This window comes from Siphateles boraxobius, unplaced genomic scaffold (genome assembly GCF_051911475.1).
Source record: "Siphateles boraxobius isolate OS27281-9 unplaced genomic scaffold, OSU_SipBor_1 9, whole genome shotgun sequence".
NCBI classification, from domain to species: Eukaryota; Metazoa; Chordata; class Actinopteri; order Cypriniformes; family Leuciscidae; genus Siphateles; species Siphateles boraxobius.
In genome coordinates, this window is record NW_027509219.1 from 22,784,360 (window position 1) to 22,807,441 (window position 23,082).

A 23,082-nucleotide genomic window follows, 5' to 3' on the forward strand; every position below is an offset into this window, starting at 1 on the left:
TGCCGGAGTCAAGCCCATTGGAGATCCCTGGACCAGAATTAAGCATGACATGTCTGCGCCTGTGTTCACATCACCAATCTAACAGGCTTAAAATCCCCTCTTCATTCTGCTTTCTCTGTGTTTGTGCGTGCGTACGCATTCAATTAACAGCAGCAGATTGATTTGTTCAGTATAATCCAGGTAGTCTACTATTATAAAGTCAAAACAAAAAGGGGAGATTGGTCCATACAGATTTCCAAGAGCATATTTGCCGTCTTTCTAGAATCTTCTCACATCTCCAGGCATTTCTTCCCAGGTAATTAGATCACAGCACTTAAGCTAAAAAGAAAAAAAAATGGAGATAAGATTGCCTCTCTCGCTCCCCTCTCCCATTATGGGTTCTTCTTTCTCCCCCAGAGCTATTTGACTACTGTATCAAGACTTGAAAGTTGTGGAAAGTCCTGAGCTGTCAGGAGGCATCAGAGAGCTGCGGTGCCCTGCGGTGAGATTGTCTCTCCGCGCTGCGAAGATGGAGGCCAGCGCCCTTTCATCCTCTCCTGCAGAAAGACGCCCTTTCATTCTCTCAAAGGTAACACGTCTAACAACATCAAGGTGAGAGAGATTGCAGATGCGGCGCAGGAAATTCTGCTGTGCAACTGGGATGCTGGAAGGAACAAAGAGTTAGTAAAAAATATCAAACACTTGGGGGATTGGTGTAATGAATTTAGATGGTCTATTTAGATACCGACGTCTGTGTTTTGGGAGAAAAGCCCATTTTGAAGTTTCACAAACCTGAATGAATGACCAGGGCCTTTCCTGATGAGAAATTAATGAGGTCTAGCAGAGCCTATTAAAATGTGTCTCTCTGCTAAATAAGATTTTCCTCTTTCAAGGTCATACAAGTAGCAGCAATTTAGATAACTGTGTACTCATGTAATTAAGCTTAGTACTGTGTAGACACAGATCAAACCCCACAGACAGCAAATCAGTGACTAACTGTAGCCTAACTGTATTAAAACATGGGCAAGAAAATGTTCTATCTTCAGCATATTGAAAACCATAGGGATTTGGGTTACAGTAAATTGAATTGAACTTAATGGACCTGGGCATATTCAGAAAACATTGAGTAACACGTTCACTTTGTCAATTAGTCTGAAAATGGGATGGGGGTTCTTGCATTTTGATCAGATTTATGTTTAGGACTGCTTAGGCATTAAAATACTTCTGAAAAATTAAATGAGGCTGAGTCATGGGCTGCATCCGAAATCGTATACTTCCCTATATAAGAAGTATGTCTGAATTCAAAGTACTCATAAAAGAGAGGGCAAAAAGTAATTGGATGACCTACTTCCGGCGAGATTCTGAAGTGTGCATACAATGGACACTTTACTATCCCATGAGGCCATTGGAGAGAATTTGTGGATGGCAACTAATTGACGCTGATAATGACAACATGGTGAATGTAGTACGTCCGGATTACATTCATACTATATAGAACATACTTTTTTCGTGGTCTCAAATTAATTACTTCTTCATAATAGTACCTCAAAAGAGTATGGAATTTCGGATGTAGCCATAGTCTACCGGTAAAAAAAGGCAGTGCATACTTCTTAAATACGGGCCCTTTATGTATCAGAAGTAGTTTTTTAAAGCTTATTTCATAACAAGTTTTATTTTTTTTCTATCCATCTATCCATCTATCTATCTATCTATCTATCTATATCTTTCTATCTATCTATCTATATATATATTTATGCTTTCATCATTTAATGTTCTCTTCCTTTCAAATACCTTTTATGTAAAGATTTAATTGTTTGTTAATCTGAGACTAAGACTAATCCTACTTCATAAAAGAAAAAAAAAGGAATTACATTTTAAAAACTGATCATCTAAAAATAGTAAAACATTAACCTTTTTCAATATTTATTGTGTGAAATTGTTTTATATCAATTATCATTTCCATCACATCCAAGTTTTTGGCAAAAGAGACAAAAGTATCAGTGAAAAGGATTCTTGAAATTAATTATGAGACATATGTTAAGAAAAAGAAAAAAGTAGGCTTGAGTTTCAAAATAATTGTGCATAGTATAAAATGCATGCTAACTGTTAAATTAGCCTTAGCAAGACAAAAGTGTCAGCAGTTACATTACATTTCCTTGCTATTGAAACCATATAATGACATCATTCTTTGATATAGACATTCTATGGTCATATTTACAAAATGGTGGACAAGTGTGAGTGTGTTTATGACATTCTTTTCTGAAAGTCCACAAGATTTCAATGCTAACTGAAGAAACACCCTTGCATATAGGTGCGGTTGTGTTGTTAGCATTTAGCATTTTTAGGAAGATGAATAGACAGACAGGCTGAGAGTGAAGCGAGGCCTTTAGCCTAATAATCCTGCTTACAATGCAAAGAGAGCCCTGAATTTACCAGAAAAACACTGTGTGTGCATCCCTGCCTCCTGCTGAGCCCAGAGAATATGGACGCTTGATTGTTGGTACCTCAGCACGTGGGGCCCATACCAGTACAAACTCCCTCACAATTGAGAACAAAGACACAGTAAAGGGGAAATGAACAAATATCTTTAGGATACATCTATAGTATTCTTAAAAACCCAATAAGTGGGAACATTTATCATTACTTTTCAATCACAAATCAGGGTCCGTATCCCTAAAGAATTTTTGTGCAAAAAGTGGCTCCTAGTGGCCAAATTCTAAGAAAATTCTCAGAGTCATGACGTTTTCTTAGAATTTCCCCTAAAAGTGACACAAAAATCCCAGTTAATATAAAAGCTATTCCTCAAGATTCCTAGCGCTTAAAAGGGCTCCTAAGGCGAGATCTGCTAAGAGCAGGGAAGAGGACTTTTAGTGGCTTAGGAGTTCCCCTAAGCAGCTGCACAAAATGGACAACAGAGGAGGCAGGAGAGATGTCCTGCACACACTGGATGACAGGGAATTATTGAGACGCTACAGACATTGATAAAAGCTGAGCCGTGTTACCCTCGTTAAGACCACACTGAGTTGTAACGTTGCAATTTCTACTTCATTAAGGACAGCCCCTTGAGATAGGCCATCTTGTTTTCAATGGGGTCCATTTGGGAGTGAAAGTACAAAAAATGCCAGCTAGGATATTAATATGAGCAAATAAGACACAAATCATTATTTGAACAGGGTGTAATGAGCTTAAGTTTTCACATATTTTAGTTTCTAATGTGAGGCTATAACCCCTACCGCTTACTATTCTTTTTCCAGATATTTTTTGAATGTGAAATATTATTTACAATTACAGTCTGCATAAGATTAGAGTGTATAATTATGTTTATTGATTTGAGGGTACATCCTTTGCTCATTATCACCAAAAGTTCATTTTCATCAAACTTGTAGGATCAACCAATCACGGCTTTTGAAATGATGACTCATACCTAGCAACGAGGTCAGCCACACCTCCTCACTAAGATTAGTTTTTCCATCCATTCCTTGCTCAGAGTTCACTGAAAATGTTCTGGAATCACTTCTAAGCTAAAACTCCTGGCAAGGAATTTTTAGGTTAAGTTAGGAGCTCTCTGAGAGGATTCTCAGAATCTTTAGGGATACGGGCCCAGTTCTGTTCCCAAAAGCTGAAAATTAGTTTAAAGTCCCCCTGTAGTCAATAATCGTATCCCTTAAAACTCATCTTTGATCACCAAAATCACATATTTAAAAAAACAAAAAATTCTTCATGCCTTAAAATAGCTTGAATGTAACTCTACACCCTTGCCTCAATACAGAATTAGGTTCTATGAATATGCAAATTAGTCCCCACTCCACCCACTCACACCAGCTCAGAGATCCACTTGTTGACGATCACACGTTGACATGATTGGTTACAAGGTAGTTTGTGACGTCAGAAACACCAGCGATTTCAAACCGCGCTTGTGATAATGTCTTTGGTTCACTGCAGTTTTAAGAAGAAAATACTCAGCAATTGTGTTGAATGAATTTTCACATGGTTTGTCTTAAAGCATGTTAAAAACACCACATAGACATATAAACAACATTCAAAACATGATTTTCACCACAGGGGGAATTAACACCTTTGAGATGCTTCTCAATGCAATTTTCACCCAACTATCCAGAATAATGAAGTTTTATAATGCAGCTGCTTGCATCAGGCTGTACAGGTGCTGAGTGATTTATGGCTCCTCTGTGATGTGGTTTGGTTGAAGGGTTGTCATTTATGCTATTTCTTATCTCTGTCCCGGCCTGTCAAACATACCAGCCTGCTGGCTCCGTGTCGAGCATTTGCATGTCTCAGGGATGGGAAGTTGTCAGGGAGTGACGAGGTGAAACTAAATCTACAAGCCCAATTCCTTGTTGAATCTGTCTTTGTTGTCAGAGAGTGACGGCTAATGAAGTGTGAGATATTCACCCTTGTTCTTTATGACTAGATGAAATAGTTTATCTTGTGGAGTGCTTTTTGTTCACTACCATTTCATGATATGTTTAACCACAAAACACCATTTTTCATCTGCTCATATTATCTTCATTCATGTATGCATGTGAATTATATTAGATGTCTCCGCTCCAATGCAATACTTCAACACCAAAATTACAGAGCGTATTCATATCATAACATTTGAATTCGGAAGAAATCTCAGAGATGACACACTTTCAACCAAAATACACCTATATATAGTGTACAGGAAAGAGCTATAATTATTAAGTTCTACTATCTTGCCTGGAAAAATGCTATAAAAGGACACTGTCCATTAATGCTGAATGTTTTCTCTGGCTGTAAAACTCTATACAGAAAGTCTCCGAAGGACATACCATCCTTTGTTTCTACTGCATATCTACAGCAGGTTCAGGTAATGAAAACAGCAGTGGTGTAACACACTAGATGTAGGGGCTGAGACACCTGTTTGGTGCTGGAAGAGCAGGTAATAAGCACCTGACACAGAGAGAGGCAGCTGTCAGAAACAGTGAAGCTGTCCAGAGGCCGCAATAATGAGGTGTGTTCTGAAGGAAATGCTCCAAGTGTAATTATGGTCCAGCTAACTCTGTAGCCTGTGGCTGTCCACTGCCTATTTTTCATCATGATACATCTGCAGGACTCAAGGCCATGGAAACAAGGGGGAAAAAAGTGTTTGAAATATGTTGTCAGATCATAGCTAAACCAATAAAATTATCAGCGGGCATGAGGAGTCCCACTGGGACAGCTGGAAAATGTGAGCACTAAAACAAGTGTAAGATTCTTGTCTTTAGCTTACAGCGCAAACACAACAACAGTGCATTTTAGAATCTAAAATTATTTTTATAATCACTTGTTATTTTTTGAAGTTGATTACTTGGTTCTCAATTATTTACACAAAACAAGCACTAGAAATGAAAAGACCATAAATTATATGGTATTTAATGATTTGTAGATTACATTTAATCTATTACCCTTTCATAAAACATTTGTAATCGTTTTGTTAAATATGTCTGACCTATTTTGATACATAGGCCCGGTCATGCAGATTTGCACTCTACAACATTAAGAAAATCCGACCCTTCCTGTCAGAATATGCAACACAGCTACTTGTCCAAGCGTTTGCAATTTCAAGACTGGACTACTGCAACGCTCTACTAGCGTGCTTTCCAACCAGCATGACTAAGCCTCCAAAATGCAGCGGCTCATCTAGTCCTCAATCAGCGAGAGCACCACATCACACCCCTCCTGATCTCACTCCAGTCCACTGGCTCCCAGTTGTGGCTAGAATCAAGTTTAAAGTTCTAACGCTGGCTTTCAGGACTTCCACTGGAACAGCTCACTACCTCTACCCATTTCTACAAAATTTATGCTCCCTCCTGCCAGCTCAGGTCACTGAATGAGCAAAGTCTTCTTGTTCCCTCACAACGAGGCAAAAAAAATCACTCTCCAAAACCTTCACTCTCTCTGATCCTCTCTGGTGGAATGAGCTGCCAACCTCCACCCGAACTGCTGAGAACATGACATCTTTTGAGAAGCAGCTGAAGAAGCAACTCTTCAGAAAGCACTTAATGACCTTACACTCTTAAACCAATGCACTTACACATACACACTAATTTTTGTTTTGTTTTTTATTCTCTAGTTGGTTTCCTAATTTTGTCTAATAAACCTGGCATTGTGTCTACTAAAATGATTGTAAACTTAAAACAACTTTCAGACGGCATCTTGTTCTAGCTCGACTGTCACAGAATGGAAAGCACAGGATTGTGGGATATCAAAGGTAGCGAAGGATACATCCATGCTGCCTTCAAAAATCGATCAGATGAAGGTATCTCAGGAGACAGGAAGTGAAACCAAAATTGCATTTGGATGTGCCTTGATTCCTCATGACCTTGGGATGCGTCCTACGAAGGGAGCATTTATAAGTTTTCAGACGCAGCCAGAGTTTCTAAAAAGCAGACGACCAGTCGGTGTATCAAACTACCCAGGAGCCATCAGAAAGGAGCAGCCGTCTACTGTGATGTCATCGCCTACACCGGTCGGTCTGCTCTGCGATGCTTCAAGTCCCACACACCTCGGCTGCTTCCGAAATCGCCTACTGCACCCTAGTGAGGATGTGTCCTTAGTCCAGTCCTCGGAGGCGTGTAGGTTCTCCTCAGCATTAAATACTAGAATGAGACGGTCTAGAGCATGGCTACGTCACACGTTCCCACCCCCACGGCACGAAAACAAAATTAAAACTTAATTTGGAAAAATTATTGTATTAAAAACCATGATATTAACTGGCCTTCTAATAATACAATACAGTAGATGACAACCGTCTGTGGTCTCCCAGTGGATTACATTATTGGTAGTTTAGTGTCAAAATTAAAACCAAAAGATAACATCTGCCTTAATCTCCAAAAACATTATTGGTCTTACATTTCAGAGTGAACTCAGACAAGCTGTGCCAACTCTAGACTATAAAATAAGATCCGTTGAGATGAAAATCGAGTCCCTGCAGGATTCGAGTCTCCTTTAGGACCATGAGCAATCCGATTGGTTCAATGGACTTTTGGCGGTTTGACAATGGCGTGCACCTGAGACCCGCATCTCTCTGTAGGCAAGGGTGTGGTGAGCTGATGAGCTGGTGCCTGCTTACATCACGCAGTACCACTGTCAGGGTTTGGGGTAGAGGAGATGAGGACTCAAGCGCAGAAAAATAGGCTTTTTATTTATAAAAATAAAATACAACCAAAACTACCCCGAGAGGGAAGGGAAAGACACGACACGAGGGGTACATTCAACGTACATACGACGACAAAACAGCATAGGACTGAAAACACAAGGAGATTAAATAGGGAGAACAAACAAAGGAGGTAACGAGGGAGGACAAGGGGGGATTAATTAATAAATCAGGTAACAAGGGAGACAGGTGGGGCAAATTAATCACTCAGGTAACAAGATGGGAGGGACTAGACAATTAACAGGAGAGCACATGGCACAAGGAAACATACATGAAAATCCATGTGCTCACACAAAACATGACTAAAACACAAGCACATGGCCAGTAAAACAAATCACAAGCCATGTGCTAACACAAAACAAGTCATGAACACACAGCCAATGAGAACACTCATAAGCCACGTGTTCACACAAAACATGACAACATGATAGCACACAGCTAGTAAAACACAAGCTGTGTGCTACACAACACAAGACAAACATGAGTGTCAGGGCTCTGTCACAAAACCAAGAAATAGACTAGACAGGAGTCACAGAACCCTGACAACCACAACATCAATAGGAAAATTCAACTGCAGTAGCAACCGTTCAACCTGAAGAGGCTAGCACTCAGACGTTTTTACACCATAGTAGAATTAAAACACTTTATACCCAAATGTCAAAAAATGTACTAGAATCAATTAAAAGCCCCAGTCCTAAAGATCATTAAGTAAAAAAAGTTGTTTTAGGGTTTAGTTACAATTTAAAGAAAATCCTGAGCTTCCCACTTGTATTTAGGACGTTGTGGCGGCATCGATCGTAAATAGGCCTACACGACATGACTTGAAGGCGCGCCCTCAGTTCAACTTTCGTCTCGAGACTCTGCGTTTTCCCCCCATCCACTGTGCTCGTCTCGCGTTTTTTAAAGCAAAAATGCTTTGTGTGAACCAGGAACGTCAGTCTAGGGCGTGTTTACATAGAACAATAATGGAAATATAGCGCAATGGAATGGTAAAACACATTCTGTGTGAACGGCCCCTTACTTGGACACAGCCTTCCGTTTGAGAAGCACCCATTGTTGTTTCATCCAAACGCAGGCCTAACTGGCGGCTGGTGATGCACCTTGCGCTCCTGCAGGCACCAGTTGTAGGCTAATGAGAATAACCTCAAAAAACTTTTTTATTATATAACGATTTTATTTTACTGTAATGTTGTTGCAAGGCCGCTAATGTAGCCTATACTTTCATGTCCATGTATTTATTTAGTAAGTAGCCATGTAATGGCAGATTGTTTGACTTAGGCTACTGTACATTGTCCCTAATTTAGTAAACAAATATTCATTTTCCCTTGTGCCCTTAGTCCCAACAACCATCACCAGCATTGTGGGAATTCACATAGTGGGACTGGAATATGAGGGTGAACAAAAGCATGTGGTGGAAGAGGAGCACAAAAGCACAGACTAAAGCATCATAAGGGATGGATACGTTCATCAAGCTGGAAGACAAAACGGAGAACCACAGGGGAACAGATGCAGCAGATTTATTTACTCTCTGGACTGTAGCATAACACGCATGTTCAAAATAGGGTACAAAAGCAGCAATTTACACATCCGAGGAAGAAAAGGATGGAATTCTACAGTTATTCAAATCAGCATGGCGAGGAATTTATCAAGACATGTTTTAATCAACATACAATTTGCCGTTAATCAAGTCTGGTTCAGTGACTCAGTTTTGAATTAGCCTATTATACTGCATAAATATAATCGGAATACAATTTTGAAGTGTAGATAGTTAATTTCTTTGTCTTTCATTCCAGCAGCTTTTATGATGCTTTTTGCCTTTGCCTGCACTGTTACAGAATTACCACACCCAAAAACATGTGAGCACACACAGATGCCCTCTTCTGGTCAGGTTGGAGTCTGGTCTCTCAAAGGGAAATTTTGAATAGCCTTTTCTAATGCTATGTTATTTTATTTTATTTCATTTTAATCAAATATAGTACAGAACATAAAAAGCTTCATCAGAAATAATGCATGCATTCATTTATAACCACTTTTTATCTACGAATTAAAAAGAAAACTTACAGTCTGCATAAATAGGCTATTTGTCATATTTATCTACTTAGACTTAGCAAGAAAGTAACATTGTTTTTTTTTTAAGAAGACTAGTTGACATTTTTCAGATATAGGCTGCTACATTAATGACTATTAACAAACCATCTCATCCTTTAGGATCATGACTAAAACTAAAATCATAAAACTTGAGGGACCTTAAAAAATTGTTAATACCACATTAAACATTTGGAAAACGTTTCACTGAAACTCTGTGGCTTTTATTATACATCTGAGGCTTCATGGGATCGACAATTGGAGAAGGGTGTCAGCCAATTCAAAGTGTAGTCCCTGTAAAACAACATAATTATGAGACGTTGCTTTGTCGCATTGTCAGCCTTTCCAAAAAAGAATATATTTTGTGAACTTAATGTATACTCTTGTTTTGTTAATCCTGAACATGTCATTGTGTATGTAATTTGTCTAAGAACCTGAGAGGACCTGTTGATTTTTTGACCTTTCCTCTTCTGAAACTCTTCCTCATCCACTGTCCACACGGCCCCCATCCTTCCGTCCACCCGCACAAAGCATTTGTGGAGACTAAGATTGTGTCGCACAGCATTCTGAGAAAAAAAAAGTGAAAGCAGTTATAAATCAGAAAATCGAGTGGTGTTCGTGAGATTTTTCAACATTATTTTATCATGTCAACAGCGGCACCATGTGGACAAAAATATATAATGTCCTAAAGTGCTTGAGACAATCTCAGGATATCAGAGATCAACCTGCTGAAGGTTGTAGCTTATTTTGTTTTAAATTAGCCAATTCACATGGCATTAAATCAGATACATAAGTAAACCTTTCAGTCTCCCACAGTATTAAAAAATATTATATATAACAATAAAATAATCCTTAAATTAAGTTTTTGAACTTAACGAGGTTTCGAGGTTTCAAACTGATGGGTAGTTGGGTGCGACAGCATGTTTAGTACCTTCCATGTAGGAGAACTATGACGGAAATAGTAAAACATTCTTGTGAACCAATTGTAGATTTCGTTTAACGTCCGTTGTTTCTCTGGGGCTTCCACGATTGACTGTAGGAATCAATGATAAATCCTATTTATACATGTTTATATTTTAAAAAGAGCATTAAAATGTATTATATATATATATATATATATATATATATATATTTGTACTTACCCATCTGATTAGAAAAGCATATGTATATGGAGGTCGTATATTGGCATATTTGTAGTATTCAACACTGCTAACGAAATCTGTAATTGGCAGAAAACCAACTGACTGTAAAACAAAACATCGCACAATAATTCTTGGAAATTGATCACAAACACCCATATGTGTCAATGTGCTTTATGTGTCGCTATGTGTTTTGCTGCCGGGTAATGCAAATGAGTTAGTCATTTTCGATAACATTCTTGCACAATGCACCTAGCAAATGCGAAATCAAGGTTTTATAATAGCTGGTTTATGAGCAACAACTCCAGCTGAGGTTGTGTACTCAAACTACTTTTGGTCCAGATCTAAGGCAGCCTTTGTGGTCTGCAGGTCTGCCAAATGTGACAACATAGGAAACAAGCTAAATCACAACAATTGTAGTCATAGTGGTAGACCAACAACTTTCATGTCTGTGTGGCCTTCTCATTGTAAACAGTGTTGGATGGTAACCTTTATCCATGGGTATATTTTTCATCTTTTCAGTTCCACTTGATTAGATTATTCTTGTTTAAATAAACTCTATAGCTAGAATGTGTGTGTTTAAGGGCACAGTAAGATGTGTATTTTGGATTTAAGCAGGTTTTTACCTGGCGGCATGTGTGGTGGGGGTATGTGCCAGGGGTCCTGTTGTACCGGTGCTTCACTAGCTCTCTCTGTCCTGCCATCTGGCTCCCCCAACGGGGGCAAATTTAGTGCCAGCGGCCTCCACCGACCTGTAGCAACTCCCTGATGGAGAACACACAAGTCCGTGCTTAATATGAGAGCAGCGTTAAGCACAACTATAGATTGTCGTAGACATCTTGAAATGAGTCAAACTGCACTTGTATAGATTTACTGACGTTTTATGAAATCACAAAAAGGAAATGTCATGTTCACTATGAGAATCACTATTTCTGTATGCTCTCATGAAACTTGTGCCTGTATGGCTCATAGAGTATTCTGAAGAGTCTTACAGTATATGTCGAGATGCAGTCAAAGAGTTGGAGGTGGATCTGCATGGCGTGAAGTTTCTGCTTCTCCTGAATGAGCTGAAGTCATCACATATGGCACATTAGATTGAGTGGCTTCTCAAACCACTTTTACCAACATCTTTTGTGTGATTCTCTTGGGTTCACACTTAGTGACTCAAAACCAATGAAACCATGATTCACTTTCAACGCCTCATTCATAATGACTGATGATAATCAATGATGTACGGAGCACTGAGTGTGTGCTGCTTGTCAGAGATCATATCACCGATTCACCTGATTCTCCATGTGGCGTACCAGGTCTTGTTGAACCCGCCACTGAGCAATAGTTTTCTCATCTGTGCTGTGGTCTCGGTTCAGATGTCTAGACAGGTTGAGAGTCAAAAGAGCAATCTTTCAGTTTGAAAATGATAAGTTTCCAACAAGGGAAGCTTGTTTACATAATTTCAGATATTGAAATAAAATACAGACTTACCTCAGAAAATGTGTGTACCCTTCAAAGACTTTATCACAGCCTGGCCAGCGACATTGTCCATTTATATACAGAGAGCTGGATCTCTGTATCTCTGTCTGGACAGGGCTGAGGACACGTGAAGGACTTGAAGGATGTAAATATACTTATTGATGAACATTTATTACCTTAATGGTTTTCTCTTTTTCAGTGATACCTACCTGTGATTGTGTAAGGGAGAAGGTTTCCTGTCAGCAACAGCTTGTATGGAAATCTGTGCGCTGTGACTAGTTTCTTTTCTTCTGTTCATGGCTGCTGGGTGACTGTCATTTGCTGAGACAAATGAGACAAAACAGTGCATATCTGTGAATACTTAACAAAATTATTATTTTTTCAGTTTTTTTTTTATATTATTTTGTTTTTATATGTATTGTTTATATATGAGGAGTTCTTTTCCAAAACGCTATAAATCCATTTCAATAGTTTTCAGGAAAATATTTTTTTTTACCTAGACCCACACATTTTGTGCATATTCCTTGTTAAATTATATAATAATATTCCATTTTCCTGTTAAAATGTTTTATTGGCTTAGTCTGAACATGTTGAACAATGATTATTAAATCAAACAACAATATTGTTTATTATAAATTAAAAGTTAATTTTTATCTTTTTTCAAAACGCTGTAAATCCATCCATTTTTCCAAAACGCTATAAATCCATCCATTTTTTCCAAAAATGTATGGTTTGTCTTTTAAAAAAATAAAAAAACAAGAGAACATGCAACATATAATCAGGGGCTCATAATATAAATTAAATTTAGTAACACATTTAGGCTAATAGTCATTTGGTGCCGAACCTTTAATGCCTAGTAATGATATCAAGTTATTTAGTAATAGCCTCAGAGTCATTTTTAGTTACGTGTCAAACCTGTAACAAGTAAGACCAATTTGTCCACTACATGCATGACAAAAAACGAATTATTAAAAATATTCAATAATGATAACGATATTCAAAAGGTGACGCTTATACAAAAAATAAAACTTAAACATACGATTCATATTTATGTTTAATAATATAGTGTTATTTTTTTTATGTTTAATAATATAATTATATTTTTTTATTTCATCTATGTTGATTAGGCTATATGAAAAGGGAACCGCATAAGATGAGTAAGATAGGATCATAAGATGACCAATATATGGGAAAACATTTGGAATGGGTCAGACATGATTTTGACCACTTATTAAGTTTTGTTTTGAGGAAAGCCTTTCTTTAAAGTGAATTTCGTTTTGTATAAATTGTATCTTCATTTGAATCAATGTTTCATCAACAAATTGACTGGATTAATAAATAAGAAGCAAATATTATAAGCAGGTTGATATTATAATATTATTATTATAAGAAAATATAAGCAGACAATTAGGACACGGAGGCGCCCGCGCGTGAAATGGATCGCGTCTCATAAATTAACCGAAACACAGCGATACTTGCCTCACAGACCTGAGAACTATAGAAGGCTTGAAATGTCTACTTTTAAACAAAACAATTAAAAAAGAAAAGAAATGGGCTACTATCTGCGTATGTAGGCTAATTCGTATTAAGTGTGCATTTCTTTCTATAGGCGCGTTCACTACTGCGAAGATGGCGAGTCAGCATCGTCAACTTTATCTTTGCAGCTGACACTGACAGAAAACACTAGTTTATTGATAAACAATTCAAATGTTTCATGCATAATCATTAGCCTACTTTTGCCGGTTCTTTGTGGCAAGCTTTATGCGTGCGTTGAGATGCGGAATAGGCTATAAAAAACACTCATTATGGTTTCTCTCCCATATAAGTAATTAAATCAATATAAATATGTGATTAGACTAATGGCTTATATGAACTAGCCTACTACTAGTCGACTAGAAAACTAGCACTCATTTTGAGGAATGAATGAACATAAACAAACCTCTGTTCAGAACGCCGCCGTGTTGGATTGCGTAGAACGCTCACCAAATTCTGATTAGTCTAGACTAGAGGATTTATCGCGTTAACTTTAGGCTAAAAATAGGTTCGGCACTTATCGGTTTGGAAAGAAACAGCATCTTGCAGTAGCCTACATTTTAAACAAGGAAATATAGCGATTTGGCATGAAACGTTGATGGAGCAGTGAATAGGTTCAGTACACAGCAATATGACATGACAAACTAATTATATATATATATATATATATATATATATATATATATTGTGTATAAAATTACATATAAATATTATGAATAATATATTCTCATATTTTATCCTATCATATATATCTTAATTTTATATACATTTGTGGTCAAATGATTACATACCCCCTGCATTAAATGTTAAAACTTAAATAATAACACTATACTACTAATACTACGACTTGTAATAATAATAATAATAATTATAATAATTAGTAGTAGTAGTAATGGTTGTGTTTCTCGCTCATTCTCGCTTCTCACGAGACTTCCTATTTCCAACTTACCGGGACGTTAGTCCCCATGTTGCAAGGTTGGTTTTACGCCTAGGAACGCTGGGGGGAGCGGGGAAAGTTACCATTCTCACCAGAACAGGTTATTAAACCATCCAAATGATTTCTAAATGGTTTTATTAAGTTGAAATAGTTGCCGAATGCCCCTTTAATCTGAGGAAATTTTGTTATTCTGTTTTGTGGACAATATGTAAACATCTGTTTTATGAAACAGCTTATTCAGGGTAGTACAAAAGAAATGCAATAAACAAAAATTATCTAGCTACATTTTGCATATTCTACAAGGGGTATGTACAGGTATGACCTCAACGCTATTATATAAAACATACAGTACCTCCTTCAGAGAGAGTTTGAAAACGTTTGTTTTATTTCTTTTGAAACCGTCTGAGTCAAAACGCTTTGAAGAGGTTACATGCAGCAGTTTACGTGTTTCAAAACATTGTTGCTTGACAGAACATGTACGGAATATAATGAAATCTCTGTGGATTTCACTACTTTGACTGTCAAGTAAAAAAAAGTTTGAATAATTTATTGGAACAAACCCTGAAGCAGGAGAGCCGTAGAGCGGAGTACAGACGGCCTGATCTGGCCAGCTCGAGAGTTCTGAAACACCAACTGAAGAAAATGCATCCGTTCCTCATCACCAGTTCTCTACACACGAACACAAACACACAGAGAATCACGCCAACACACTCTCCACAATAAAGGCCATTCTCTGATAGCTTCATAGCTTTTAATCATCAATAACCTGACATAGTGGATGTTTAAAGTATGTTGAGTTGTTGGAAGGAACATTATGGCTGAGCTGGACTGATCCCACTGTCTGAGGGTCAAAATTCTACAGAAATGTTGCAATATATCAGAAATATATTGCATTTCATATAGGCTACTGTAGCAAGAAAACTTAAAACACATCTATACACTAAATGATTTGGAATCTTCCGAAAAAAGCAGTTTAAATAAAAACAACCAGCAAAGGGATGTCTTCATTTAAGGCATTGTTACAGAAAGTACCAGAACATGAAGCTCACTCACAGAACGTACAGCAGATGAAAGATCTTCCACGCACTGGTGTGAAGAACGTTCGTTCATCAGAGGGGGCGATGCGTCACGCTCTTCTTTCAGTTGTGGCTGTCGTTCATTTTCTCTCCCACTCACCCTCTTGTCACTTTCTCTCTCAGACCGAGGCATTCCTGAATTCAAAAGTTTGACAAAGATTGCAAATTGGTGTACTTAACTTAGTCATTTCACATAGTTGTTTCATTATTTGGAACCACATTTACAAATACACATTAAATAATTAATGATTAAAACTGTATCAGTCCACTGACCCCCTCAGTACCTTCATGAACCCCCAATAATACCTGAGTTTACCTAAATTGATTCCTCAATTTACCAAATTCTGAAGAGGAATTAGTTAAAGGGTTATTTCACCCAAAAATGAAAATTCTGTCATCAATCACTCACCCTTCCAAACCCATAAGACTTGGTTCATGTTCAAAACACAAATGAAGATATTTTTTATGAAATCTATAAAATGAAAGACCTCCATTGAAAGTCTATTCGCCCAAAATTCTGACGCTTCAAAACATTGATAAAGAAATTGTCAAATAAATCCATAGGAATCAAACGGTTTATCTTCTGAAGAGACATGATCCCTTTATTTGATGAGGAGATTTCATTTATTATTCCATTTAAATAAAAATATAGACATTTTCAGCGAATATAAATAGAAGCTCAACCGAACTTGCTTGACTCACGAGAACAAACCTCATTGTTTCTTGCAGAAGCTCAATCGTGCTGCGTAACCTCATTGGTTCTCACATGTCAAGCAATGCTTGAGTTTCCATGTACCATATCTGATGTGTGCATTGATGAATGTTCATATGTAAATAAAAGCCTAAATTAAATCTGTTCATCATATAAAGTGATCGTGTCCTTTCAGATGATTTGGACTAAACTGCTTGATTTATATGGATTAGTCTTGCCATCTCTTAAAGGGTTAGTTCGCCCATTTAAGACATGAAGTTGTATACAATCCTTATCAGCACTGTGGTGCATGCGCAATGACCCACTCTGTAATCACCTCCCTGGTCAGAGTTCTTGCCGCTGGAAGTTTTTCAAGAAAGTACTCCCGGTTACTTCCCGGGGCTTCAAAACTGCGTTTTTACGTGAAAAAAATATTTGCGTTTCAAATTTGAATAATTCACCACACAAAAAACAGGGACACAAAATTTATACCTCAGTATTAATCGGCACTATTTTCTTTCCATTTCTATCAATCCGCGCTGCTGTCAAGTCCTCTTATAATACGCGACTTTGGGCTTTTTTTTTTGTAAGTCGCGTTAAAAAAGCACGGGTTGCGGGTTGCGTTTTTTTGTGCTTATTAAAAAACTATGGTTGCTTGTTAGGAAAATCTGACAAGCAACTTTGTTTTCTTTACATCTATGGTCACGTTTAACGTTTTCTCAATCTCCAATACATTGATTGACACTGTCTGCTCACAGCCATATCAGTGCAATTGTATAAGTGCTGTGGCGTAATTCGTCAAAACATTCCGCCGAATCCGCCCCCTTAGGCCGTGTGTCCACCAAAGCGTTTTTAGTCGGCTGAAAACGCTGGACGCTCTGCTGAAAACGCCTAGCTGTGGGCGCTTGAGAGCGTTTCGGCAGCGCTGCGTTTTTTCAGTTGAGACGATTCGTTGCTATGATACAGAATATCAGCAGCACAGTTTACTTGTAACTGATTTCGCAGATAATTTTGTTTCATACTAAAAATGTATTTTTCATCCATTTTGTTCGGTTAGCTCTGCTGGTTGACGTCGTTGTACAGAAAGGATGTTGTGACAGTTGGTCGTGTGGTATTTGTCCCGCCCCTCCTCCACTGTGATTGGACGTCTGGGTAAAAAGTGACAGTGATGAGCGCAGCGTTTTACCCAAAGTTGAACAGTTTTCAACTCTCGGCGACCAGTAAAAAACGCCGGGCGCTCAGCACTTGAGCGTTAAATACACGCTCAGCGCCTCGTTACGCTCATGGCGTTTAAAAAACGCGGCGCTCCCATTGAAAACAATTGGAATTTTACGCCAGCTGCGTGAAAAAACGCTTTGGTGGACACACGGCTCCCGTTCAACGTGCAGGCAGCGGCGCGCGCGACGCTGTAATCCAATGATAGACGTTGGGGAGATGATGGACAGTGCAGGGGAGAAGAGGGATGACCTTCTTTTGTAAGGTAAATTTGGAATTTTTACAATGTTTTTGTAATATATTAATTATCACACACTTTAATAAAAAAAACTAGTCTATACTAACATAAGATACATATGGGTCAAATTTATTTTATTAATATATATATATATATATATATATTTAATATGTTGCAGGCTCATTTATTGGTAATAAAAAATAAATGATAATGTTGAAACTAAATAATCTAATAATATTGGGCTTGTTTTGGGCTTGTTTTTGAAGCTACAGTTGCTTATTTGTCTCGCGAGAGTTGGCAACTGTGGTTCCGATCAGCTGTTCCATAGTGTTTACACAATCGATTGACAACGACGTAAAAAGTAGAAAATGAACAATGGTGCGAACTTGTAAATTCCCAGGCTGTGACCACAAGAATGTGCCGGGATAACCGTTCAGATTCCATCGTTTTCCTGTTTCGGATATAGCTACGAGACAGCTTTTGCTGGTTGCCATCGCTACTCTGCGGGAGCTATAAAATATCCAGAATCAAGGATTATCGTGGGTGCAGTGCTCACTTAAGCGAAGACGATTACATCCCCAACCAAGGAGGAAAAAAAAACAGATTTTAAAGAGTTTTGCTGTACCATACCACGGGTAAGCTCTATTTACTAACTTTTATGATCCCATGTCTAAACTGTAAGGTAAACAAGCTGATGTTTAGACTCCAGTGGAAAACACGTGAAAAGATGTCTAATATAATTTTTTTTTAGGGATATAGGTACAATTTGCTGAGAAAACTATTCGATTGAACACACACACAATTGAGTTAGCCTACTGTTTGACGTTGACAAAAGCGCGGATTGAAATGGAAAGAAAATAGTGCCGACACATTTCCGGCGGCCAGAACTCTGACCAGGGAGGTGACTACAGAGTGGGTCAGTGTGTATGCACTATAATGCTGGTAAGGATTGCATACAACGTCTTAAATGTGCGAACTAACCCTTTAATAAACTTTTTGAAGCTTCAAAGTTGTGTCGGCTGTCAGTGGAGGGACAGAAATCTTCAGATTTTATCAAAAATATCTTCATTTTTGTTTCGAAGATAAACAAAGTCTTATGGGTTTGGAACGACATGAAGGTAAGTAAATGAAGACAGAATTAACAAAACATTGGTGAACTTACCCTTTAAGTAAAAATGAAAATATGTTGTAAATGTATGCAAAAATGGCAAGCTTTAAAATTTTTGAAAGTGAAAGAAATATTATGGGAATTTCACAGAAAAACCAAGAGGAACAATAAGGAAAGTGCTGATATGATTACATGAAATTGCAACACAATCTCATGAAAGTGCGTATCTATACCACGAATGTTATTTCTCGTGCCATTTATACGCCCAAATGGTTTTAGCGTGCATATGCTACGCACTGAAAACACCTTTGGTAGGATTAGGGGTGGGAAGTGCGTGCGTATTACACGCCATAAAGTGCGTATCATATGCCCGCGAGAACTATTTTTGGCGTATAAAAGATTTGTTGGAAATGATTATGGTGCTGCAGCTAATGTAAATTATGTAAACGGACTACATAATTTACAGTAGCTGCAGGACCATAATCATTTCCAACAAATCTCTAAATCTCTAAGTCTCCAGTTGCTTGAATGTGAACCCAAAATGTGTGCGTGACATCTGTCTGTCAAATAAGACACAAACCTCTCCCACCACAGGAAACCACACAAACACACTTTGCATTTTGCAAAAACATGCACAAAGAAGCAACCCAGGAACAGGATAAGGGATACAGCAATAGAATGCGGTTGATGATGTTATTGAGCCTAAGTTGAGATCAGCGTCTCACTGTAAAACAATACATTTATATTACAATAAAATTATTTGTTTTCATGCGAACCTCTGCACTTTAAACAAACATCAAATGCAAGCAAATTTAATTATAAATGAAAAATGAAATAATTTGGATTTCATCTTAAGAACAACAAAAATATAATGCTTGCATTATTATTCCCAGTCAGTTGCTTTTCTAGACAATGTCTGTCACCCCATATGTAACTTTGCTTTCAGGTTCACACAACTCATGGAATATTACTCACTACCTCTCTCACTGAATCTTTTTTCCCCTCTTTTCACATACGTGTAGTTTTTACCCTGCCTCACAAGACAAAATCTAAGTGAAACTACATTTAGGAATCAATATTTGTCAGCTACTTTCCTTACCATCTCTACCACATGAAACAAGTTGAAAATCTAATTTTTGTTAGTCTTGGTGTAATCCGGGTTGTTATCCAAAAGAAAAATTGAGAAAAAACTAAATGACTCACATGTGACCATAACTTTATCTCTTTTATCCTCCCACTCTCATATTTCCATTGTTTGAATGTTTGAAGGCGTATACGTGCAATAAACATAAACAGTTATAATTTAAGCAAATACAGTATCTCAATTTCATGTGTGACATGCATTGTATCATACTGTATCATTATTTGCTTGGCTAACGTGATTAAAATATTATTCAGATATGCAAAACAGGCATAAAAACCTGATATTAGTCTTATCATTTGAGAATTTTTCCTCTTGTAAATAAGCGTGCATTTTAAATATTTGAATTAAAATCCCAATATAATGTGAATGCAGATTTGAGTATCCATACAAATTTTGGATATAGAAATATCAAAAGTCTCATCTAATGCCAGCATGGAATGTCACCAAAGTTGTCATTAAACAACAGGCACTATTAAATCATGCATATTTCATAAACAAGCAAGTAAATATTCACCAGCTTTCTTTACCTTGCGCCTTTGTAGTCAGCCGTTGTCTTCCTGTGCTGTTCTGGTTAAAAACGAGAGTGAAAGGATCTTTATAGGATTAAATTGACAATCTGAAAAAAAGAAAGAGATAAAATCTCACATCAAAGGAGTAAATGCAATGTTAGATTCTTCAATTTATATCAAAGGTTGTAGATCATGACATGAGGTAATGTAATTCTTCTATGAATGTCAAAGGACATGCAGCGGAGACCATCTTTCACCTCAGTCTGCAGGGGTGAAGCACAAGTTTTCTTGTGTAAGATTAAAGACAATTCATACTACTCTTAAACAAATGCTTTATGTCATGGTAAAGTGTCTGTCTAAGAAAGGTTAGCACAATTTTAATAGGAAAAAAGGATGTTCTTGTACATTTTTATTTTATTTTGATATTAATAGACAAAATATTATTTAAAGATTATCCATTGTTTTTTTAAACTTATGAATAACAAATTATAACAAATTAAAAAGTTTTAATAAAATGTGGTGCTACTTTATAGCCTATGGCATATTTTGGTAATCTGCTGTCATGTTGTAATGGAAATACACCTGTTCACACGTTACAGAAAAAACTCACAAATTATACTATAAGATATATATATAATTATACTATAAGATATATATATATATATATATATATATATATATATATACATACTTTAAATATAGTACATATTCATTATATTTATACAGTGCATATAAAGTATATATATATATATATATACTTTATATGTAGTGTATACTGTGTATATATATATATATGTATGACAAATTAAAAAAAGATTCAATATAAATGTTGTGCTGGTCTATAGCCTATGGCATATTTTGGTAATAAAATGTCTCATTTCTGCTATGTCATATTATAATGTAATATGACATACATATAGCCTACATGTACTGTGTGTGTGTTCCTTTACATTTACTAATCTCTGTCTCTGCTGGAATTTATGACTATAGTGAATATATATATATATATATATATATATATATAATGTATTTTTTATAATAAAAAAAAATATATATATATATATATAAATGTGTGTGTGTGCAGAGACAGAGATTAGTAAACGTAAAGGAAAAATAGAGGTTTCCAAAACTCAAATTGTATCTTGCAACACTGTTAAGTTGTAGGAAAATTAATCTCATTTACGCTTTAGCACATTGTTTAGTTTTCACGGAATAGTTTCCACAGAGCTGAAGATCATTTTAAGACTCACCTGAAGTTGCCACCTTCCCACATAGAATGTGTCATTGCCAGTAGTCAGTATCCAGCACTTATTTATAGTCAGAAAATACTTAGTGTCATCACAAAGGAAACAGGCACGTTCCAGAAACAACACAGTGAGGGTATTCATAAACAGCTCTTGAGTTTTACACAAACACTCAAGTGAAAAGTGTTAATTTGGCGTCACACTGTGAATATGTCGAAAGCATGATTAATAAAGAAATAAAAATCAGACCACATCATTTCATCTCTGACTTTTAAGTTTCCTTGGAGCATCTTTTGTGGATCATTTTGAATTATACATTAATATGATTTGTTGTTTAAGGGAGATAAAATGTTTCCTGGGGCTGAATATCATTATTAATTAATGTCATTACTAAAACAGCAATAACCCCAACAAGGATGATTTTAATAATACAAAAAAAAGTCTCATGATCATTATCATTTCATTTTTGAATCTTTTCCCCTCAGGTTTTCTTATCAGTGCTGACCAATGTAACCAGAATATAAATAACAATTGCTCGTAAAAAAAAAATACATAAATGTATACATAAATATTTAGATCAACATATATGGCAGTCAATCCATGATTCCTAAAAAATTATGCATGTCATTGTATGAATATCACATGTAATATTCGCTGCATCCTTTTGTGCCACTATCATAACTATAAATAAGAGAAAAGTGTGAAGGATAAATCATTATATATCGAAGGAAAGTATGAGTTATGCTGTGCCATACATACATCAAATGAAAGTTGCTTTATTGTCATTTCTCTCCTACGTGGTTTAAGAGGAAGAAGAGTCACAGACAATAAATGTAGACATGCAACTATAATGACATACATGCAACATAATTTGACGATTTTTTGTCCATACAAAGAAAATCAATTGGGTCCAGTGTTGTTTGAACACCAACATTTTTCAAAATATCTTCTTTTGTGTTCTGGAAAAGAAAGAAAGTCACCCGGGTGACTTGACGGCATGAGCATGAGTAAATAATGAGAGAATTTTCCCTTTAATATCTTTGCTGTTTATATTTGTAGATTGACATGATATATGATCATTATTTTACATTGTAATATATCACAGTATAAAATATCCTAAGTGAGATCTGTTGCACTTTCTCACTGAATGAATCAAGCTGAAAAAAAATCCTTATGGATGATCACCTAAAAAAAAAACAGCTTTTATAATCTTTAAAATCTTTAAGCTGCGAGGGTCAGAACTGATGCCTTTGTCTTCAGCAGTATGTCGGATATTTCTGAAGTATGACATTTTCCTGGCATTCATCTTATGTTTCTGGATATCTGCCACTGTAGATATTTCTCTTTTTTTTACACAAATGGGATTTCATTTATGGGAGTTATCTGTTTTAAGTAGTATGACTCAGTATTTCTTATTGTAGGTGTTCTCTGATTCAGCGTATTCGGATCCGTTTGTAGGCGTAAAATACTGATTTTACATTGTAGCAACGTGACCTCAATATGTGAGAATTATCACATATTTGCAAACCAGTACCTG

General features: G+C 36.7%; 1 protein-coding gene across 1 annotated transcript; it reads right to left on the reverse strand.

The window, feature by feature from the left end:
* Positions 1-8,660: 8,660 nt before the first annotated feature.
* On the reverse strand, positions 8,661-21,558 carry foxp3b (forkhead box P3b). The gene is made up of 13 exons (XM_077224182.1): positions 21,552-21,558; positions 20,320-20,359; positions 15,374-15,531; positions 14,881-14,989; positions 12,060-12,171; positions 11,863-11,985; positions 11,664-11,751; positions 11,373-11,447; positions 11,007-11,145; positions 10,384-10,460; positions 10,173-10,274; positions 9,686-9,807; positions 8,661-9,535 (listed from the first exon to the last, which is right to left on the reverse strand). The coding sequence occupies exons 3-13, from the start codon at positions 15,527-15,529 to the stop codon at positions 9,469-9,471; spliced, it is 1,170 nt and encodes a 389-aa protein (XP_077080297.1). The 5' UTR covers positions 15,530-15,531; positions 20,320-20,359; positions 21,552-21,558; the 3' UTR covers positions 8,661-9,468.
* Between the last annotated feature and the right edge of the window lie 1,524 nt (positions 21,559-23,082).

Bases quoted from the DNA above. Each gene is read 5' to 3' on its own strand.
- foxp3b (XM_077224182.1), bottom strand. From the start codon at position 15,529: ATGCCTCGGTCTGAGAGAGAAAGTGACAAGAGGGTGAGTGGGAGAGAA. The intron at 14,990-15,373 runs GTGAGTGAGCTT...GTTCGTGTGTAG, and splicing joins TTTCATCTGCTGTACGTTCT to AGAACTGGTGATGAGGAACG. The intron at 11,448-11,663 runs GTGAATCGGTGA...TGATGACTTCAG, and splicing joins TACGCCACATGGAGAATCAG to CTCATTCAGGAGAAGCAGAA.